The 22,066-nt window shown below is 44.2% G+C and overlaps 1 protein-coding gene across 1 annotated transcript in view; it reads left to right on the top strand.

Annotated features, from left to right (window-relative positions):
• LOC123487289 (signal peptide, CUB and EGF-like domain-containing protein 3) overlaps positions 1-21,670 on the top strand; it is a gene marked incomplete at its 3' end in the record, with an annotated part of 78,047 nt that extends 56,377 nt beyond the window's left edge. The window contains exons 5-8 of the mRNA XM_045218487.1: positions 11,733-11,879; positions 12,792-12,908; positions 16,268-16,315; positions 21,554-21,670. Coding sequence (XP_045074422.1) covers positions 11,733-11,879; positions 12,792-12,908; positions 16,268-16,315; positions 21,554-21,670 — 429 coding nt within the window. The remainder of the gene's footprint in view (positions 1-11,732; positions 11,880-12,791; positions 12,909-16,267; positions 16,316-21,553) is intronic.
• Positions 21,671-22,066: the final 396 nt, after the last annotated feature.

The raw sequence follows: 22,066 nt of genomic DNA, 5'->3' as shown, positions 1-22,066 counted from the left end.
AATTTTGAAGAATTTATGTAATGATAAAAAGCACATAAAGGCTTCATAATTCATAAAGGTCATGTTAACTGACTGATATTATCTCATAGAACAAAACGTATAAGATCTCTTAAGCCTGTGTTAACCTCAGACCTTATTTTCGGCGTTTATTCCAAAACCCTATTCATTCCCCATGAATTTTTCCCATAGGGATGGCTGAACAAACCAGAGGTAACTTATTTCCGGGTTTTAGGACTACAAGCTAGCGAGCTGTATTGTCTTGGGGTCTGGGACAGTGACCAGTGATGTCACTACAGGATCTAGTTTCAGTCTCATGTAGCCTCAGAATAGAAAGCCAGGGATCTTGGAAGCCTGGTTTATGAGATCAATCTGGCCTAGTGAACTGTCCATGTTTATGTTTCATAAGAACAGTGTTATTTGAGTGTAGCAAATGACTGGATCGTGTGCTTCGAAGGGAAGGGTCTGTGTGCCTGCCTGCCTGCCTGCCTGCCTGCCTACCTGCCTGTCTGTCTGTCTGTCTGTCTGTCTGTCTGTCTGTCTGTCTGTCTGTCTGCCTGTCTGTCTGTCTGTCTGTCTGCCTGCCTGCCTGCCTGTCTGTCTGTCTGTCTGTCTGTCTGTCTGTCTGTCTGTCTGTCTGTCAGAGACACATCCTCAGGACCAGGCAGATACCGCTGCCTAACCAGGCCCATTTCTCTCTCTCTCTCTCTCTCGCTCTCTCTCTCTCTCTCTCTCTCTCTCTCTCTCTCTCTCTCTCGCCCCCTCCTCTCTCTCTCTCTCTCTCTCGATGAAGTACCCCGTTGATGTTCCATTTTTCATGTTAATAATATTGGTTTTATTGCTTCCAGATGAGATCCATTTGGACAGAGAGATTAAAGCTACCATACATCTACAAACTCACTTCACTCAACAGATCACTGCCTGTCATTTTTTCATTATTCTAGAAAAGACATTCGGAACAACAGCAGGCATCTGCGTATTATTATTGCTATTATTACAACAGTGTGTGCTAATAGGGAAAAGGAGGAAGCCAGTCGGCCGAGTTATTGGACAATAACCCTGACTCATCCTCAGCATTAACATTCTCAGCTTATTCAAATATTATGTTTAAGTGGCAAAGGCTACACTAATAGTCATTTGCGGGTTTTACGTACCAGCCAAGCTTCTGGGAGAGCGCGATGGTTCTCTTTTGATTACACTAAAAGTCACAAAGAGAAAATATGGAATTAAACATATATTCTCGAGTGTATTTGCCAAGTTTGCTTACAGGAGACCCTCAGTACTTCATAAATATGGCCCTGGCCAGTCCTCCCCTTAAACGGGCTAGGCCTTGGATGCATTTAGCTTTATCACCCTCATTAGAAAGACATCAGCTTTCCATTCCTTTCATCAATGGATCAGGTGTTCTCCGGGTGAGTTAGGGGAGGGGGAGGCTGATAGGGAACGTTGCAGCTGGTCTGGGGCTTGAGCTGGTCTGGTCTGGGGGTGGGGCTAGGGCTGGGGCTTGGTCTGGGGCTGGGCGCTACCAGGCTATTCCCCTGCTAGCTGAGAGCTCTTGTTAGTAGAGAGCTTTGCCAATTAGGCAACAGGGGGCTGTCAGCCTTCACAGCCAATGAAAGGGCGTCTGCTACTAGCCTGCCTCTTATAGGACCTGCTGCCCCCTCCAAAAAAGGAATGAAAAACTCTCCCTCCAAATGAAGGCTCCCATCGTTTCGCTGGGCAGAATGTAACAGTTCATTTATTCTTCCCCAAAATGTCTTCCCAGTCAAGATATAAAGTATTTGAAAGAACAGCCAAGGTGCTTACAGGTTGATAGGAATGCCATTCAGGTCAGCGAGGGTTCTACTTCTTTGCGTTTTATTTATTGTTTCCTTTTTCCATGTGTTGGGGAGATAAATAATAATAATAATAATAATAATAACAGGGTCCCTGCTACACACATACAGTATGGGCGTGAGATTGAGTCCAGCAGATTGGAATGCCTCCCTTAGGAATTCCGTGCTGCTCAGTCAATTCAGACATCTACTGTATCATTTCAGTTTCAGTAAAAAAAAATATATCTGGTATGGCAGTACGTATGGTGTACACTAATGGGCTATTATATAAGTTCATATATTCAGTTTAAGCCTGTCCACTTATTTATCTGGCAAACTGCTGATTTTTCAACATTCATTACACAGAAAAGTAACATGACATTGTATAGAAAAGAAGTATTTACGTATACACGTGTATATGCCTTAAGCAGGGGTAATTGTGGGCAGCAGGTAGCCTAGTGGTTAGAGCGTTGGGCCAGTAACTAAAAGAGACACCCTCAGTGGGGTGTCCCTGAGGTTGTCTCAGGGAGAGTTGGGATATGCAAAAAACACATTTCCAATTCAGACATCTGTATAATATACCCTTGTACATGTGTGAAATAAGACAAATATAAGCACCCACCTAATTATTATTCTATACCTACACTGAAAATGATAATCTCTTAGAGCAGGTGTTCTGTGGGAACTCATTAGAGACGAGAACTGAGATACAACTTTTAATGAGTGTTAGAATAATACCAATCACACAATCAAACTGATGACAGATGCTTCATGGCACCAGGCCTTGGCAAAGCGCGACACAGTGCCTGATGGTTTGGTTTAAATATAGAAGTATAAATTGTTGTGACACCCACACGCACTTGCTCACTGAACTCAATGTAGTCTCGGTATATCAGGTTTACAGCGATCACTTGGAGAGGGCCTTGAGAGCAGTTTGGTACACATTAATAATACCAGTCAATGTGCTATAGTCTTGAAGTGTGTCGGACATTTACCACTAAATTCACATCCAGCCATTTCTAGTCAACTACCTGACCATGGGGACAACCAATGAATTTCTAATAATCTCTTTCCTTAACTGTAGAACATGAGTATCCTTGCCATTCCTGGAAATGTTTATTTTGTCATTGAAAACCTCTTCCTGTGGTTGGAGCTTTCATTAGCTTCCCAGGGGGGTTGTTGCCCCTTTTGCAATGAGACTTGCTGTCTCTCGTCTCGTCTATCATACACACACTCGCGCACGCATACACACACAGATGCATGCGCACACACACACCCACGCATGAATGCAGGCACACACAGACACGAACGCACACAAGAGTTTTAAATTGACTTTAGCTTTAGGCCCAGTTTTTGAGACACATTCTATTATAGCATTTGGATGCAGAACACGCCATGTGTACTTCAGGACATCATGTCCAGCCATAACTGCAGTAGTCCATAGAATCTTGCAATAAATGTGATGTCACTTTAATAACTCTATGTACATATTCCCTCAATTACCTCGACTAACCGGTGCCCCCGCACATTGACTCGGTACCGGTACCCCCTGTATATAGCCTCGCTATTGTTATTTTTACTGCTGCTCTTTAATTATTTGTTACTTTTATTTCTGATTATTTTATATTGTATTTTTTTGAGTGATTTTTTTATGTATTCTTTCTTAAAACTGCATTGTTGGTTAAGGGCTTGCAAGTAAGCATTTCACTATAAGGTCTACACCTGTTGTATTCGGCGCATGTGACAAATAAAATGTGATTTTATTTGATTTTATGAAATCCATTACACATGGTGGAGAGTATCAGGTGCTTGTTTTATACACTGCACACATAACTTTATAATACTGTTATTGGGCTTCTTTTCTATTTCTGCTTCTTTTCAAAAGGCATTGATACATTATTTTTATTCTTAAGTGTTTCCCATTATATGATGCCATGGCTGGTTATAGGCAGTCGTGTGAAAAGAGAAGCCTCTCTTTCTCATGCCTGATGTCCCTACTGTGAAGTGCTTGTAGTGTCCCTTCGATTCCCGTTCCTGGAGCTGTGTCTCAGCATGTCTGCTTGCCTGTCTGGCTGTATGCTGGCCGCAGAGCTGTTTTTACAAGTGCAGGAGTGGTTGCTCCATTGCTCTGCAGCCCGACCGTATAACTAGGCTCTTTTCCTATTCTGGGGAAATGGAGTGACTGGAACGTCCCGCACTCCCATGGCTACATATTAAGTCTCACCATTAGTCCAGCATCAAAGACTGTTTCTCTAGGAGTCCTACCGTTCAGGACGCTCCACCTCTCCTCCATCCTTTGTCATTTTCTCTCCCTTCCTCTTTCATTATGTTTCTCTCTTGCTCTTTCTCTGCAATTCTCTCCCTCTCATCCTCTCTCACTCGTTTTCATTTTTTCTCTCTCTCTCACTCTCTCTCTCTCTCTCTCACTCTCACTCTCTCTCTCTCTCTCTCTCTCTCTCTCTCTCTCTCTCTCTCTCTCTCTCTCTCTCTCTCTCTCTCTCTCTCTCTCTCTCTCTCTCTCTCTCTCTCTCTCTCTCTCTCTCTCTCTCTCGCTCTTTCTCTCCTCTCTCTCTCTCTCTCTCTCTCTCTCTCTCTCTCTCTCTCTCTCTCTCTCTCTCTCTCTCTCTCTCTCTCTCTCTCTCTCTCTCTCTCTCTCTCTCCCTCTCTCTCTCTCTCCCTCTTTCTCCCCCTCGTGCTCTCTCCTCCTCCCCCTCTCTCTCTTCCTCTCGCTCTCCTTCTCTCTGTCTCTGTCTCTAAATTACCTTCAGTTGCTATCCCCTCTTTGTCTAGACTGGGCTTTCATAGGCCCCATGGCTCCCCACGCTTGAACAAATATATACCTGCTGTACATCAGTGGCTTGGGCTCTAGCAAATTTTGGCTGCCCTACTGCTGAATCCTCCATACTTCTTTTGTGGCAGACATCCCTTTTCATAGTGCGGGTTTGTTGAAGGCCATCTCTAAGCTAGCTGTGCTAGCATGCCGCAGTGGACTGTCTTAGTGCCAGTGGGATTTTTCCACTAACGCTTTGCTGTCATTGCTTTACCCAGAGGTCCAGCCTGAATCCTGTCTCCCTCTCCTCTCAGACAGACGACTGCTTTCAGCTGGTCTACCTTTGATATCAAGAAGAATGTGGCTTTGAAATAACGTATATATTTTTATTACAGAGAGTGGGTAGTGTCCTTTGTTTGTGCATGCTATCCTTCTGGTGTGTTGCGCATCTCTATGTTGTTCTGTGTTCTTCTCTGTCGGGGGAGGGGGATCATGGATAGCTTGGTCCGCTGGGAGAGGAGAGGTGACCTTGAAGTGATTAGAAGAGGAGTGAGGGGAGAGGGGCATGTCCCACAGCAGGTGCTGCAGAATAGACAGATATATACTGTAGATGGACACACATGCACGCAAACTTGCGGGCGCGCACACACACACACACACACACACACACACACACACACACACACACACACACACACACACACACACAGAAATGCACATACTGTATACAATAAATAACACAAAGACATACACACCATCAACAGCAACAATGATAACAGCAACCACAACAACAATAACAACAACATCAACAACAGCAACAAGAAAGAATGAATGCACCCACAGGTAGAGAAGCAGAGTCACATAATAAATCAGGTCTAATCTCTTACACCAAAAGTATTTAAACCACTTAGCTATAATATAGTTAGGATCATTAGGAAACTATGCAAGGATTGTTTTGGAAACACAGCTATAGAATATAAATGTACATGTCATTAGGTTTGTTGGTAGCTCAGGTGCCTGTCATCCTAACCACAGACATGCAGATGGATCCTATAGGAAAATATCATTCCACAATCAACTGCCACTTTCCCTGGCTGGGACCATTTATGTCTCTCTTCCCAGTGAGGGAATGTTGCTGCTTCTACTAGGCCTTCGGGAGTTGAAGGGAACCAACGGTTGGCAGAAGGGCCCAAACAGTAGCGCTTGGCTCAGTGTGCTGGCTCTGCCGTCTGTTTTTGGGGGCATCCGCTTGCCATCGGGACGGCGCTGTGCCACGACGTGGACCCCCTGGACGCCCTGTCGCTCCCCGGCCCATCTGCACCTCGGCCCAGTCATGGCTCCCTCTCCACCTTTTCCATACTCAGACATTTTTATACTCCTGTAAAAAAATGTAATGGCCTATTATCTATGAGGAAGGAATGCTGCTTTAATTGCCTGGTAGCTCCATGTTTAGGCCCTGGCCCCCTAGCAACCAGTGGCGCCGTATCAATACGGCAAGCAGCATCAAGACCATGGGGCTTCCTTCTCCCTTCAAGGGGCTTCGGAGTCTGGACTCGTACCGTACAACAAGCCTTCCTTTCACCAGCCCAAACACTTAGACTGACTACGCCTATAAAACCCCAGCATGTATTGTAAGAATTGGGGGACTATATAATGTGTTTCTTCTTCATTAGCTGAGGGCCACTTTCCACATGTCATGATCAACATGCTGCATTACGTTACATTGCAAGTTTACCCATTTGGGATAGTAGCCAATATTGTAGCCAAAGGTGGAAAGTTTCATCCTGCAAAACATTTGCAATTAAATAATTTACATAAACAAAATACTTAATCCTACTATACCAGTCCAGGGGTATGATTGTATCCTATTAGTTTTACAACCTGTTGTGTAATACAGGTAGTAATAACAATTTCCTAAATTGCTCCATTTAGTTGGCAGTGTTAATGAAGTGCTATAAGAGGAACAAGTGTTAGTGTAGAATGGCCCATAAAGGCACAGTGTGTTTAGTTCCAGATGAATCTAAAGGACTACATTAGAGGGGTTACTGATGGGATCTGAACATTGAGACAAACAGAACCGTTCTCCAGGGAGTATGTTTAGTCCTATTTTTCCATTCATTATACCCTGTCCTCTTTTATTTCTATTTAGAGTGGATTGTCCCTGTGCTGTTATTGTCAGAGATGCACAGAACATGATTGTATTATTGGAAGCTCTTGAGAAATGGAAGTCTCCAAATGGCCTTGTTTGTGTTTCTTTTACTGTGTTCCAGTGCACTTTAAAGGCCTTAGCCTTGAGCCTGAACACTATTGTGTCTGAAGCTGGGAGGCAGAGAGGGATAATAGATAGCAGTATTTGAGCTTTGGGCTGCTGCGGTGGCACTGCAGTGCAGTAGTCCTTGAGTTACAAGCCTCTCCTGAGTGTCTGGTGTGCAGGTCACGACCTGTCTTGGTTGGATACTGCTGCTGTGGCTATGTCGCTTCTGGGGAAAAGCTCTCTCTTTCTTGCTGTTCTTTGCACTAATTGCCGGGTGTTCTTTTTTCCACCGGTGCAGTCAGTGGTTTTCGATGATCGCTGTCCTTGTTCAATAGTGTGAGAACAAATGTCCAGTCTGTCCCCTGGTAACCATTTGGAAGGTTCCCCTCTGGCTCCATGACTTTAACAGATATTGCTTAGCCAGCGATCCGTCTATAAAGTGCCCTGTGATATGTTTTATTGGTTTCTACATATAGAGTTATGTTTCATGGGTCAAAGGCTTGTTTTAGTGGACCGGCGGTGTTCACAATCCGCAGTTCCTTTTCTTTCCTACACGACTTTTCCCAGCTCACTTCTCGATGGGAAAATTTTTTCTTTCTGCATCCCTATTATTTATTATTTATTTCATTTCTCAACAAGAGAAACCGCAGAAATGATAATAGCTGTAGTAGTAATAATAAAAAAGGACAGTATTTGACAGCCAGTTGAACAGAACCGCAAAGGGTGGTTCCATAGCTTGGCCAGGGAGAAAAGGGCCATTGTGTCAACACTTCGGCTTTTCGAGGTCCTCAGAGAACGAGCAGAGCACAGGTTCTGGCCCTGGCCCCACCCGCTATTGATGGATGAGTCTGCGGTATTAGGGGAGAGGGGTCTCATATACTGTAGGTGGGGAGAGAGCGGGGGGATTTTTGAGGATGCACGTTGTGACCCTGGTAAGTGATCTTGAGTCTCTTAGGGGCTGCCAAGTGGGAAACTCTATCCCTCTGTCTGTGTGTTGGGTTCGCCTCCCCCTCAGAGAGACACGGAGCAGTGGGAAAGGACCGTTGAATTCCAACTCCTGCTTAAGTTTCCCCTCGCCCTGACCTCCTGAGGTTTGCTGCACTTTAAAGAGGGTGTGTTGTTATATGGTCAGTGGACTCCAGTCATCATCCCTGTACTTACTGTGTCTCAATGGCTGTGGTGGTGGAATGGTGTTTTTGTTCAGAGTTTACCCTCTGTCCTCGGTATGTTTTTGCAGTCAGTGTCTGATTGCTCAGCCTCTCCCATCTTTCTGCCTTCGCCATCACCCCTTTTTACAGATCAGAAAAGCACAAGCAGGAAGCCTGTCAGAAGGGCTGAAGCCTGACATCCTAACACCTCTTAACAGACTTGAGGTGATGGACAGCACTAATGCGAGACATCAACATTGCCTCGTCAGCTAGACAAAAAGTAGAGAGGGACTGGAAATATATCTGTCTCTGACATCAGCCCTAACTAACTAAGTGAAACTAAATAAAAGGGCCAGTTCAGTTTATTGGCAGAACACGTGGAAAACAAGAGGGTGTAATTAAAGGAAGCCTATGCAGGCAGGCGTTAAAGTACATACATAAGTCATTGAGGATAATACTAGGCTCTGGCTCTTTGATTCGTCAACACATTTACACTTACTGATAGCATTTTCCCATCATCACATCATATGGGCTCCCGAGTGGCGCAGCGGTCTAAGGCACTACATCTCAGTGCTTGAGGCGTCAGTACAGACTCCCTGGTTCGATTCCAGGCTGTATCATAACCGGCCGTGATTGGGAGTCCCATAGGGCAGCGTCGTCCGGGTTTGGCCGGTGTAGGCCGTCATTGTAAATAAGAATTTGTTCTTAATTGACTTGCCTAGTTAAATAAAGGTAATATAATAATAATTGTCCACAGGGCAGGCACATGAACACACTGTAGAATGATTGTCTATGAACAGTACAGTGCAGCCCTCCATGGCATATAATAATAATATATGCTGTTTAGCAGACACCTTTATCCAAAGCAACTTTCAGTATGGGTGGCCTGTAAGAATGATGTGGGGCCCTTTAATATTGTAAATCACCTTTTTTGTTATGCATGTAAATGCATGTACTCATGCAAAACAAAAAAGGTGATTTACAATATTAATGTGTGTGACTGGAACAGTATACAGCTCTGAAGTGTAGACCCAAACATCCTTCTGAGTGTCAGCAGGTCCAGTGAGTGTCAATTGAGACATCTTCCTGCCTGGGTTGCATCCCAAATGACACCCTATTCCCTATATACAGTTGAAGTCGGAAGTTTACATACACCTTACCCAAATACATTTAAACTCAGTTTTTCACAATTCCTGACATGTAATCCTAGTAAACATTCCCTGTCTTAGGTCAGTTAGGATCACCACTTTATTTTAAGAATGTGAAATGTCAGAATAATAGTAGAGAGAATGATTTATTTCAGCTTCCACAAGCTTCCCACAATAAGTTGGGTGAATTTTGGCCCATTCCTCCTGACAGAGCTGGTGTAACTGAGTCAGGTTTGTAGGCCTCCTTGCTTGCACACACTTTTTCAGTTCTGCCCACAAATGTTCTATAGGATTGAGGTCAGGGCTTTGTGATGGCCACTCCAATACCTTGACTTTGTTGTCCTTAAGCCATTTTGCCACAACTTTGGAAGTATGCTTGGGGTCATTGTCCATTTGGAAGACCCATTTGCGACCAAGCTTTAACTTCCTGACTGATGTCTTCAGATGTTGCTTCAATATATCCACATAATTTTCCTTCCTCATGATGCCATCTATTTTGTGAAGTGCACCAGTCCCTTCTGCAGCAAAGCACCCCCACAGCATGATGCTGCCACACCCGTGCTTCACGGTTGGGATGGTGTTCTTCTTCTGCATGCCACCCCCTTTTTCCTCCAAACATAACGATGGTCATTATGGCAAAACAGTTCTCAGAGGACAGTCTTTGTTCCCATGTGCAGTTGCAAACCGTAGTCTGGCTTTTTTATGGCGGTTTTGGAGCAGTGACTTCTTCCTTGCTGAGCGGCCTTTCAGGTTATGTCGATATAGGACTCATTTAACTGTGGCTATAGATACTTTTGTACCTGTTTCCTCCAGCATCTTCACAAGGTCCTTTGCTATTGTTCTGGGATTGATTTGCACTTTTCGCACCAAAGTACGTTAATCTCTAGGAGACAGAACACATCTCGTTTCCTGAGCGGTATGACGGCTATGTGGTCCCATGGTGTTTATACTTGCGTACTATTGTTTGTACAGATGAACCAGACTTGTGGAGGTCTACAATTATTTTTCTGAGGTCTTGGCTGATTTATTTTGTTTTTCCCATGATGTCAAGCAAAGAGGCACTGAGTTTGAAGGTAGGCCTTGAAATACATCCACAGGTACACCTCCAATTGACTCAAATGATGTCAATTAGCCTATCAGAAGCTTCTAAAGCCATGACATCATTTACTGGAATTTTCCAAGCTGTTTAAAGGCACAGTCAACTTAGTGTATGTAAACTTCTGACCCACTGGAATTGTGATACAGTGAATTATAAGTGAAATAATCTGTCTGTAAACAATTGTTGGAAAAATTACTTGTGTCATACAGAAAGTAGATGTCCTAACTAACTTGCCAAAACTATAGTTTGTTAACAAGAAATGTGTGGAGTGGTTGAAAAACAAGTTTTAATGACTCCAACCTAAGTGTATGTAAACTTCCGACTTCAACTGTAGGCCACTACTATTGACCAGAGCCCTGTGGGCTCTAGTCAAAAGTAGTGAATTTAATAGGGAATAGGGTGCCATTTGTAAGTCAACCGCAGTGTCTGCTCACCACATAGAGGGGTGGGGGATGAGAGATGGGTTTGGTTTTGAATGAGACAGTGGGTTTGGGGCTTGTCACTGCATCTGTAATAGTGACATTATCTCACATCGCATGGAGTCAAATCTCAGCTCTGATCCCTAAAGGTGTCATCCATAATACATAGTGGCATAACAGATGTGCCACTGACTCCTGTTATAATTTATGACACAAGTGAGACCTGGAATGGAATCCTCCTGTGTCGCGGATGTGTTAAATAAGTGACTTTCATACATTTATAAATGAGATAAAAATGATGTATCTGCATTGCACTTTGAATGTAGCTTTGAATAGCTAAAACACTCAGATATTGCGAGATGGCTTTATATAATGGAGGCCAACAAAAGCATCCCTTTGTTGTGTTGAGACTCAGGCCTCCTGAGTGGCGCAGTGGTCTAAGGCACAACATTTGCAGTGCTAGCTGTGCCACTAGAGATCCTGGTTTGAATCCAGGCTCTGTCGTAGCCGGCCGCGACCGGGAGACCCATGGGGTCCCAGCGTCGTCCAGGGTAGAGGAGGGAATGGCCGGCCGGGACGTAGCTCAGTTGGTAGAGCATGGCGTTTGCAATGCCAGGGTTGTGGGTTCGATTCCCACGGGGGGTATGAAAAATAATAATGAATGCACTCACTAACTGTAAGTTGCTCTGAATAAGAGCGTCTGCTAAATGACTTAAATGTAATAACGGATCCATGCATCCACAGAAAACTGACCCATTTTAACCGAACCAAAGCATAGTGGTTAGAGTGTGGTAAACCTCTGGAAATATATGTGTTTTTTAGGCCTCTCCGGTCCAACCGAGCCCTTCTTGCCTCGGAGCTTGAAAAATGTATCTACTTCTGTCTGTCAATGAAGCTCACAGGACTGCAGGATCAACTCAATGCAGTGTGTTCTAACAGGCTATCATCCACCCTGGAGATTTGCATGTGTGTGTGTATTCAGTCATGTAAGGGGGCGTGGCATTGGGAAAAGGACTACCTAGTACATTGTGGAAACTGTGATCAGGTCACCTCTAACTCACACTCTCTTTCTTCTCCCTGTAGCGCGACCAGAGGGCACCAAGGAGGGCCCCACCTGCATGGATAAGAACCATGGCTGTGCTCACATCTGCCGGGAGACACCAAAGGGAGGCGTCGCCTGTGAATGCAGACCTGGCTTCCAGCTCACCAGGAACATGAGGGACTGCAAGTGTGAGTGTGACCCCCATCACCCCACAAACCCATCTTCATTACTCTACACAATGTACACGTTGGCACCACATATACCATTTATTATCATGTTAGAAACCTATTGAAGATAGAGTAGATCGTTCTACAAATACCATACAACAGATGCATCCAACAGATTTTGAGAAACAAATACATTTTACAGTGATTGTTTCCAAATGATACTGGCAGTTTATCACACTAAATGTTTTATAACATCTGATAACGGACAGAACTAGAGTAACTAAAGGAGTGGGTTTCTGAGAAAGACACGTTGTGATGGACAGCACACACTTCCTGTTGCCTTGCAACAGGGCTCGTCCTGTCAGGGCTGGGGCCGGGGCTGATGGGGGATTTGCCTATGTTTGGATAAGGATTGGAGAAGTGTTATTCTAAATTTTTTTGGCAATAGCCCAGGAAAAGGCCAAAAGGCACAGGGGTAGTGGTGTGCAGACTGGATGGCGGTGGAAGCCTTGGCTCTCACGCTTTGTCAGTCTGTCATCACAGGTGTATTTAGTGCTAATGTCGACACTCGACACACCACAAACACACACACACACACACACACGGTATAACTGACACCCAGACTCGTGTTTTTAACATTTATGAACGTTCCCATTTTTCTGTGTCACTTTGAAGAACCAGTATTCTCATTCCAAAGTGGAACTAGTGTCTTCAAGTGAGAATGACACTCTGAAGTCAGCAGTTCTGCTCCGTTCCATTAAGTAGGTGATGGTTTAGTGGTGTGAGATCCTTCATACCAAGGTGTGAATGGGAAGAGTGTCTAAACATCTTTATCACACTGGGGTTGAGAGGGTGATGACGTCACAGCACACCTCCAGGCATGGATGACAGTACAGCATGTTCCTACTGCTTTAACTGTGTGCTCCTCGGCAGTGACCTGTAACTACGGCAACGGGGGTTGCCAGCACATCTGTGAGGAGACGGACCACGGCCCCAGATGTGCGTGTCACATGAAGTTTGCTCTGCAAACCGACGGAAAGACATGTGTAGGTGAGTCAGCTCACATTTGATGGGTTGTGGAGGATAACTGAGTAAAGGATGTGATCTGTATGTACTGTGTCATTCATCTCCACAGCCTTATTCACACATTACCAGGCTACTCCAGAGGCAATGTTGAGCTCCATAATGACTGCATATAACTCCTTTCACTTAGATTGACAAGTACCTATTTTATGTCCAAGTCTCGATTGCTGCTTCTTTTCTCTCACACAAAGACAAAATGCTTCCATTATTTGCTGGTGCTGGTGCTGCTGCAGTCTACAGCTGTGACACCTCTTTCTCTCTCTCTCTCTCTCTCTCTCTCTCTCTCTCTCTCTCTCTCTCTCTCTCTCTCTCTCTCTCTCTCTCTCTCTCTCTCTCTCTCTCTCTCTCTCTCTCTCTCTCTCTCTCTCTCTCTCTCTCTCTCTCTCTCTCTCTCTCTCTCTCTTTATGCGGCTGCATTTGCTTTGTTCTGTCGTCTCTCCCAGCTGGACAGTTTGTTTCCTCTGCTTCTGCTTCACCAGCCTATGCAGCCATACACAGCTCCTCTACTCTCTCAGACCTAGGGTCAACTCCTCAATGATGTAACACTGAAAGTATACCTAATCAAACCCAACCTCATTGACATGTGTTAATATAATTTGCTGTGGTTGACATTAACTATTTAAATAGAGTCGGTGTAGAATGACCCATGGAAAGAGACAAATTGAACCAGCCTGAATGGCATTTTCTGTCAGGTGGATATACTGTAGATATAGTATATTTTTATTCAGCTCTTGGCATTTTGTAAGTGAACTGAGGCTGTGTGCAGGCTGGTTGGCTGGTTTGTAGTGCTGAGCGATTAACTAAAATTACTGATATTGTTCGGTTTTTTAACATCTAATTGACCGATGTCGTTTCAATTATTTTAATTCCATTTCGTACGTTTATTTTCTGTGAGCTCGATGCTCAGTTTCTGTGAGCTCGGTGCTCAGTTTCTGTGAGCTCAGTGCTCAGTTTCTGTGAGCTCGATGCGCAGTTTCTGTAGAGATAAATCAGATCAAGCCCGAACTGTGCGATGTAGTAGTTGTAGTTTCCAACAGGCAAATATTCTACATAGTTTAGCGCAGAAAATGTGGTAATTAACTAAAATTACAAATAATCCATTGCGTGCCCGTTTACTTGTCCAGACCTCGTTGACGGAGTTGGAGAGAAGAGAGAACGCACAAGAGGGACAGAAAGCAGTTGCTTCGCGAGATATCTCTACCTGAAAATACATGATCTAAGTGATTGATAGTTGGTATTCAGCAGTCGTAAAAGTATGCCTTATTTACATTGAAGAACTACTGGCTGGTGTATGTGACTGCTTGGCTTGTTGGCTCAGTGTGTCTGGTTCACCTCTCCACCACGGTGCTGATGAGATCCAGGCCCATGTCAAGGACTGGTCAGCCACCCTATCATTACTGCCGTACGCTAGCGAGGCTGCGGGGACGCTACAAAGCCTGCCGTGGCCAAATTAGATGTCTGTGCCACCATTACCAAAACCGAAAACATGTGCGCCTGATGTGACAGATTAAGGAGCGCTCAGGCTGTTAGGGTCTTGGGTTTCCCTCCACAGGCTCTGGGGGTAACAGTGTTTCATGTGCTCTTTACCACATCTTCATTCATTCTGTTGTCTCAGTCTCTCCAAACAAACTCAATTACTATTCAACAATAATGGGCAATGACGCAGGCCTCTTTTATTTTATACAGTTTGCCTTTTCATCTTTCCTGTCTATCACTTTTAGTGCATTGTTGGGGGTTTAGAGTTTATGGTGCAAGTCTCAAGACATTTACTTCTACATGCTGTACATTTCCATCTCAGTAGAGCGCCCCTATATGGGGAAAAACACACACATCAAATTAGCATGGTGCAGTATATCTACATTTATGGCTTACGTATTGCTGTCCCTGTCACACACACGCACAAGCGCGCACACACACACACACACACACACACACACACACACACACACACACACACACACACACACACAAACAACTTGAATTAACACACCGTAACTCCCTCTTAGACTGGTCTCCAGTGTGTTTGCACATACAGTATGTTTCTGTAAAGCAAGAAAGTTAACAGAACAGAAAGGAGCAGCCATCATGTGGAAGTATTCAAGTGGTTGGTATAGTAAATCATAAACATATCCAAATAGCAGGCAGAGGCAGACATGCTGAGGAGATGCAGTCATCTGAGGAGCTAGTCACACTACGCCATCCACACACACACACACACACACACACACACGCGTAGATGGACATGCACTCACGATCATAAACACATGCATGCACAAAAGAGTGAACACGCTCCAATTGCTCAAATGCACACACACATACATACATACTAACTTTTTAGGTGGTCCATACTGTATATCCATTCTTATGGTAGTTGTACATTTTAATGCTTTTGACAGTGCTCTAGCATCCTGTCTGGGGGTGTGGCCTAGAGGCATGGTTGTTGGATGGGGCATGTTGGGATGCAGTCATGTTGGTATAATGGCGACAGTGGATGTAAACAGTGCATGCTGTGTGTGCCGTCTCCTCACTGAGGTAAAGAATCCTCAACGGTTTTCATGCGATTCTATGAAAACAGAGAGTGATATGGATCTGTGTGATCCATCATTTATCAGAGGAATAAGAGATTCTAAGCAAGTCGAGGAGAGTGGTGTCACACTTACACAACATGACACAACAGTAGCACCATGCTCTGTGATGTCACAACTTCTAATTTTTTTTAACCCCAAATACCTGCCAGCAAAGCATGAGGGTGAATCTGGCTGTCTCTGACCTGTCTTCTCTTACTAACCACTAACTACCTGACTCTTGCTATAATGGCTTGCAGAGCTTGCACTAACTGATTGACACCTGTCTTTACCTCAAGTCCGCCTCCACCCTACAATTCTTGAACGTGTGGCTCTTGTATGTGCATGATTGCATCTTTCTGCCTTTGTCTGCCTTTGTCATTAGAGGTGACCCTCTTGTTCTAGAGAAAAGTCTATCATAGCCATTTTCTGTTTTGATTTAGAAAGTAAACACCATTCTTTGGTCAGTCATTATCAATAGTGCTGTGTATCAATAGTTTTGCCCTTGTGATAAATCAATGGTTTTCTGCAATTCCTCTGGCATTGATTCTGAGTGTCTCATCCAGTAGAAATAGATGACCTATATTATGTGTTTCATGAATGTGCCTGCTTAGTAAACCAGCCCAGAAATGGGGGAAATTCCTGTGAACAGTATACCACTAATGTACAGTATTATATACATACAGGATGAATCTCATGATGACATCACAGATGTTTGGCCCATGGTCCTAATTGGAGCACTAAATGTGTATGTGTGTGCAGGGGAGAGGAGTGTCCAGAACCAGGCAGCCCCACAGCTGTTCCCCAATGGTAAATATCTCTGTTCCTCTGGCTCCTCTCTGGGGGCTCCACTGACCCCCTGACTCCTGACTGCGCCCCTCCGTCCGTCCGTCCGTCCGTCTGTGTGTGGGCTGTAGGCTGACCATCCCGGTGGAAACTAACTAACCTAACACACATGGGCATCATCCCTCTCTGACCCCTGACCTTTGACACCTTCCCACTTTCCTTGTCCTTCTGTGAATACCCTTTCAATAATAATGGTGGCTGCCCATGTCAAACCACATCTTTTCAAAACAAAGCTGCTGTATTAGGAAGAAGCCTTCAACTTACTAGCACAAAACACTTTGATGAAAATTAAAGACAGGTAAGAGATATATGGGATGTATTGAATACTACAATATAGAGGCTTTAGAATGGACTTCCTGGAGCTGTATCATAGAACAGCCCTTCCCTACCTAGGGTTAATCCTTGGCCAATCTGTTCTGTCTGACCCTGTCATAAACGTTCAATGCCTCTCTTTTGATAGCTGTAAATGGATGTGCTGGTGACAGCTGGGATAAGTGAATGGCCTGACTCAAAGTCCTCAACCTCTCTTCCTATTACTGTGATGGCTCTTTAGAAACAAGTCAAAGAAGGGCCCTGTGGTTTATTTGTGTTTTGATACAACTGCTATGAAGGGAATTAAGCCCTGTGCTGTGCCGAGCACCTACAGTATCCGTGGCCGGTTCTGGAATGCTATCACAGAGTATTAGTGCTTGAGAGGGAGCCAGAAGCACTCAGCCACACAATAGACGGAACACAGAATACCTCTCTGTTCTAAAGTTTCATGTAGGCCTACACCATCCAACCTTTTGGATGCACAGAATCACGTATTTTGGAAGTGAGCATGTAAATGTATGCCGTTACATAGTGTGGAATGTATACTTCCACTTGGAGAAATGTACAGTACAGGTTTTATATTTTTTCCAAGATTACATTTAAACTCAGTTTTTCACAATTCCTGACATTTAATTCTAGTAAAAATTCCCTGTCTTAGGTCAGTTAAGATCACCACTTTATTTTAAGAATGTGAAATGTCAGAATAATAGTAGAGAGAATGATTTCTTTCAGCTTTTATTTATTTCATCACATTCCCAGTGGGTCAGAAGTTTACATACCCTCAATTAGTATTTAGTAGCATTGCCTTTAAATTGTTTAACTTGGGTCAAACGTTTCGGGTAGCCTTCCACAAGATCCCGCAATAAGTTGGGTGAAATTTGGCCCATTCCTCCTGACAGAGCTGGTGTAACTGAGTCAGGTTTGTAGGCCTCCTTGCTCGCACACGCTTTTTCAGTTCTGCCCACACATTTTCTATAGGATTGAGGCCAGGGCTTTGTGATGGCCACTCCAATACCTTGACTTTGTTGTCATTAAGCCATTTTGCCACAACTTTGGAAGTATGCTTTGGAAAACCCATTTGTGACCAAGCTTTAACTTCCTGACTGATGTCTTAAGATGTTACTTCAATATATCCACATAATTTTCCTTCCTCATGATGCCATCTATTTTGTGAAGTGCACCAGTCCCTCCTGCAGCAAAGCACCCCCACAGCATGATGCTGCCACACCCGTGCTTCACGGTTGGGATGGTGTTCTTCGGCTTCCAAGAGACCCCCTTTTTCCTTTCAGTTATATTTTTGTTTCATCAGACCAGAGGACATTTCTCCAAAAAGTAAGATCTTTGTCCCCATGTGCAGTTGCAAACTGTAGTCTGGCTTTTTTATGGCGGTTTTGGAGCAGTGGCTTCTTCCTTGCTGAGCGGCCTTTCAGGTTATGTCGATATAGGACTCGTTTTACTGTGGATATAGATACTTTTGTACCTGTTTCCTCCAGCATCTTCACAAGGTCCTTTGCTGTTGTTCTGGGATTGATTTGCACTTTTCGCACCAAAGTACGTTCATCTCTAGGAGACAGAACGCGTCTCCTTCCTGAGCGGTATGACGGCTGTGTGGTCCCATGGGGTTTATACTTGCGTACTATTGTTTGTACAGATGAACGTGGTACCTTCAGGCGTTTGGAAATTGCTCCCAAGGATGAACCAGACTTGTGGAGGTCTACAATTTTTTTCTGAGGTCTTGGCTGATTTCTTTTGATTTTCCCATGATGTCAAGCAAAGAGGCACTGAGTTTGAAGGTAGGCCTTGAAATACATCCACAGGGTACACCTCCAATTGACTCAAATGATGTCAATTAGCCTATCAGAAGCTTCTAAAGCCATTACATAATTTTCTGGAATTTTCCAAGCTGTTTAAAGGCACAGTCAACTTAGTGTGATGTAAACTTCTGACCCACTGGAATTGTGATACAGTGAATTATAAGTGAAATAATCTGTCTGTAAACAATTGTTGGAAAAATTACTTGTGTCATGCACAAAGTAGATGTCCTAACCGACTTGCCAAAACTATAGTTTGTTAACAAGAAATGTGTGGAGTGGTTGAAAAACGAGTTTTAATGACTCCAACCTAAGTGTATGTAAACTTCCGACTTCAACTGTAAAAGTCACTCTTTCTGCATCAAGCCCAATTTTATGATCAATTGTATTGAGAAACAATGAAATATTATTAAATTACAATTCAAATCATGACAAATGCACTTCAACCCAAATTGTCTGCTGGATAAATTATGCTGTTATGATCTGACAGATGGCAAGAAAAATAAGCACATAAATCTGTATGAATGAATCAGACCACTGCATATCAGAGAGATTTATGACTTAATTACAAAGCTCCAAATAGTGGGGGATACCTGAAGAGAGAGGGGGAGAGAGAGAGCAAGAGAGAGAGAGACCGAGAGCGACAGAGGCGCAGTGCATTCTCTAAGGAGATTCACTCTCAAGGTATTTTAAGAGAGATAAAGAAATGTTTCTAAACTAAGAGTGAAAGTAAGTTGTTACCATGGTCACTTGTGCTCTCTGCCGAGGTTTAAGTCAGCTCAGAGCTCAAAGAGATTCCCTAAATGAACCCAGAAATCAATATAGCCAAGCCTGACAAAAGCTCACAATAGCTTGGTTGCCTTTAAAGCTGCGGTGGTAGAGGATATTTGCAGACCATTTTCAGGGGTTGTTATCCTCCTAATGTGTTTTTTAAATTATTATTATTGAAAAAACATTTGCTACATAATTGTCCTTCTTTCCAAATAACCTTCTGTACTATTTTCTGAACATCCCAATTCTAACTGCATGTCTGCTGCTAGGTGAACTCAGAGGCTTGGATTTGGAAGAGTGTGTGTGTCTGTGTCTGTGTTTGTTTGCTTATGATTATGAAATATTTTGTTCAACTATCCAATTGGTGGGCATTGACCACCCAAACTCAAATGTATTTTATTGGCAGCCAGCAAGAGGTATGTCTCCCCTTGGCAAACAACCAAAGCTTATCACCACATAGGTGTAATTTGGTAGTCAAATGATAAAGCATTACTATTGCTTCAGGGAGAGAGGTGTACTGTACATTACATCAACATATGGAACTGATACACTGTACATATCAGAGCCTTTATATTGTACTATTTACAGTCTACACACACTTGTCGACATGGCTGGTCCGCTTCCAGAAAACACAACCCACACACATACCAGAGCTTGTGTCACTCTCTTCCTTTTTGGCAAGCCATAATCGTCATAAATATTTCTTTACCCTCTTAACACATGATCATTACTGTTTGGTGTGATAACTGCCTCACTAAGCATTTTGGAGGCATGTCGTGACAGTTCTGCATCAACGTGCCTGCCAACTCTCTGTGCCTCACAGACAGTGTGCAATTTGGACAAACACACTGGCTGTGCCACTCATCACCACACAACACTACCGTGGTTCACTAGGAATGCTCTCTTGCTCTACCCATGCGCAGCGCCCTTGTACTTACACAGGATGGCTGAGCCATCGTCTTTAATTTACAGCCAGAGCCAGGCCCATGAAGGCCCATACCAGCAGATCACTGCCTGGGGTCTCTGTCACAGTGTTGCTGTGATACCACTGTCACCAGAAGTGAAATGAGCAACAAATGCTTAAACACTTTCTCCCACTTAGATATAATTCCTTGATCTATGATCCTTGATGGTTTGGTCTGCCCCATCATGGCTGCTCCCTGCAGCATAATTTCATGTTAGCCTAGGTATTCCCCAAAAATATCAAGTTATTCTCTGTGGAGACTGGGGGAGCTGTGCTTCCTCTGTGGTACCACGTGTGAGAAGCCCTCTCCATACCAGTCTCAACCCTCTCAGCAGTCTGTGGTGAAGCCCACAGCCAGGCCAGCTGTTCTGGTGCACTTTATGAGATAGGTTCTTGGGTCTTTAATAGACTTATTTGTGAATTAACTGCCAACTGTTATCCCTCAGCTTATTAGAGGAAAAGTGATGCTATGTGCTTCTCTATGAGTGATCAGCTGCCCTCAGAGCAATATATTGTGATTTCCTGAGTATATGAGGTTTAGTTTTTTAATGGTGTTATTTTTCCAGAGTGTTTGAAGCTATTGGTGAGGGCTGCCAAAATAATGTAACAGCAGACGAACACCAAGCTCTTTAAAGTGGCATCAAATTTCTTCTCTTCTGCCATTTGTTAAAAATCTCCTATCTCCTCCGTGAAATGTGTCAGTGTCTGGAGATGAGGTTATGAGGCATGGCCGGGCAGCCGACCTGCCCTCCTTTCCCTGACTGACCACCCTCCATTCCTCAAATCAATCTATCTAACGCACAGACTGGCCTGGTGAAATTGCTTTTTTATCCCCAAAATGCCTGGAAGCTCTTGTCAAAGCCAGGGTAAAAAATATATATTTTGACCACAACTGTCTGGAGGAATAGCTGGTTTGTCCTCATGACAGGAGTTGGTTGATGTCCTGTGAGGAAGTTGGGAGGAATGGGGGTGGGGGTGTTTTAACTCACCTTGCCCCAAGAGCAGCTAAACATGCACACGTGCACACACTCATTTGTTTATGTCTTGACACTATGCTCTTAGTACTCTGATCCTTTATTCTCCATAGTGTCGTTGTTAATCTGTTGCATTATCTAACTCTGTCTTCTTTGTTCACTTCCCTTGAGCAAACAGGAGCAAACTACTACAGCACTTCCTGTCTCTTATTTGTTTTTTTCTTATCCTCTTTGAAACTACACTGTACACTAATAGACATCTTTTAAACAAGCAACCGGTTTTGGGAACATTTCCACCACCTATAAAATCCCAGTGTGTGTGTGTGTGTCTGTGTGTGTGTCTAACTGTGATGTATGTTTCTCTCTGCAGAGACGTGTTCAGTGAACAACGGTGGCTGTGACAGCACATGTCACGATGCGGTGACCGGAGTCCGCTGCAGCTGTCCTGTAGGCTTCACTCTCCAGCCAGACCGCAAGACCTGCAAAGGTAACCTAACACACACACACCCTCTCACCTCACCCTAACATCTATCCAGCTGTCAATCACCCGGTTGCAGTTCAGTCATTCTTTGCCTTGTGAAACAATCCACTCATTCTATCGATCTTCTGCCCCCACAGCTCTCCATATACATTGTGTCCACACAGTCACAGTGGCCATGGGGATCAGGGGCCTAACAGACTCTAATCAGGGAGGCATTGTGGGCTTGTTGAGGCGTGTAGGACTGCCACTGTCAGGTTCCCCAGGCGTGGCTCACCTGACCTCACCTTGCCACCCTGCTCTCCCTCCCCTCCCCTCCCCTCCCCTCCCCTCCCCTGGCCTTCCTCATCCCCTCTCTCATTGGCTGCCTCCGCCTCTTTCAGAGCTCTCACATTGGGATTGAGG

Source organism: Coregonus clupeaformis, unplaced genomic scaffold (genome assembly GCF_020615455.1).
Source record: "Coregonus clupeaformis isolate EN_2021a unplaced genomic scaffold, ASM2061545v1 scaf1605, whole genome shotgun sequence".
NCBI lineage: Eukaryota > Metazoa > Chordata > Actinopteri > Salmoniformes > Salmonidae > Coregonus > Coregonus clupeaformis.
Note: the sequence above shows the minus strand (reverse complement) of the source record. Positions and strands in the feature narration are given on the sequence as shown.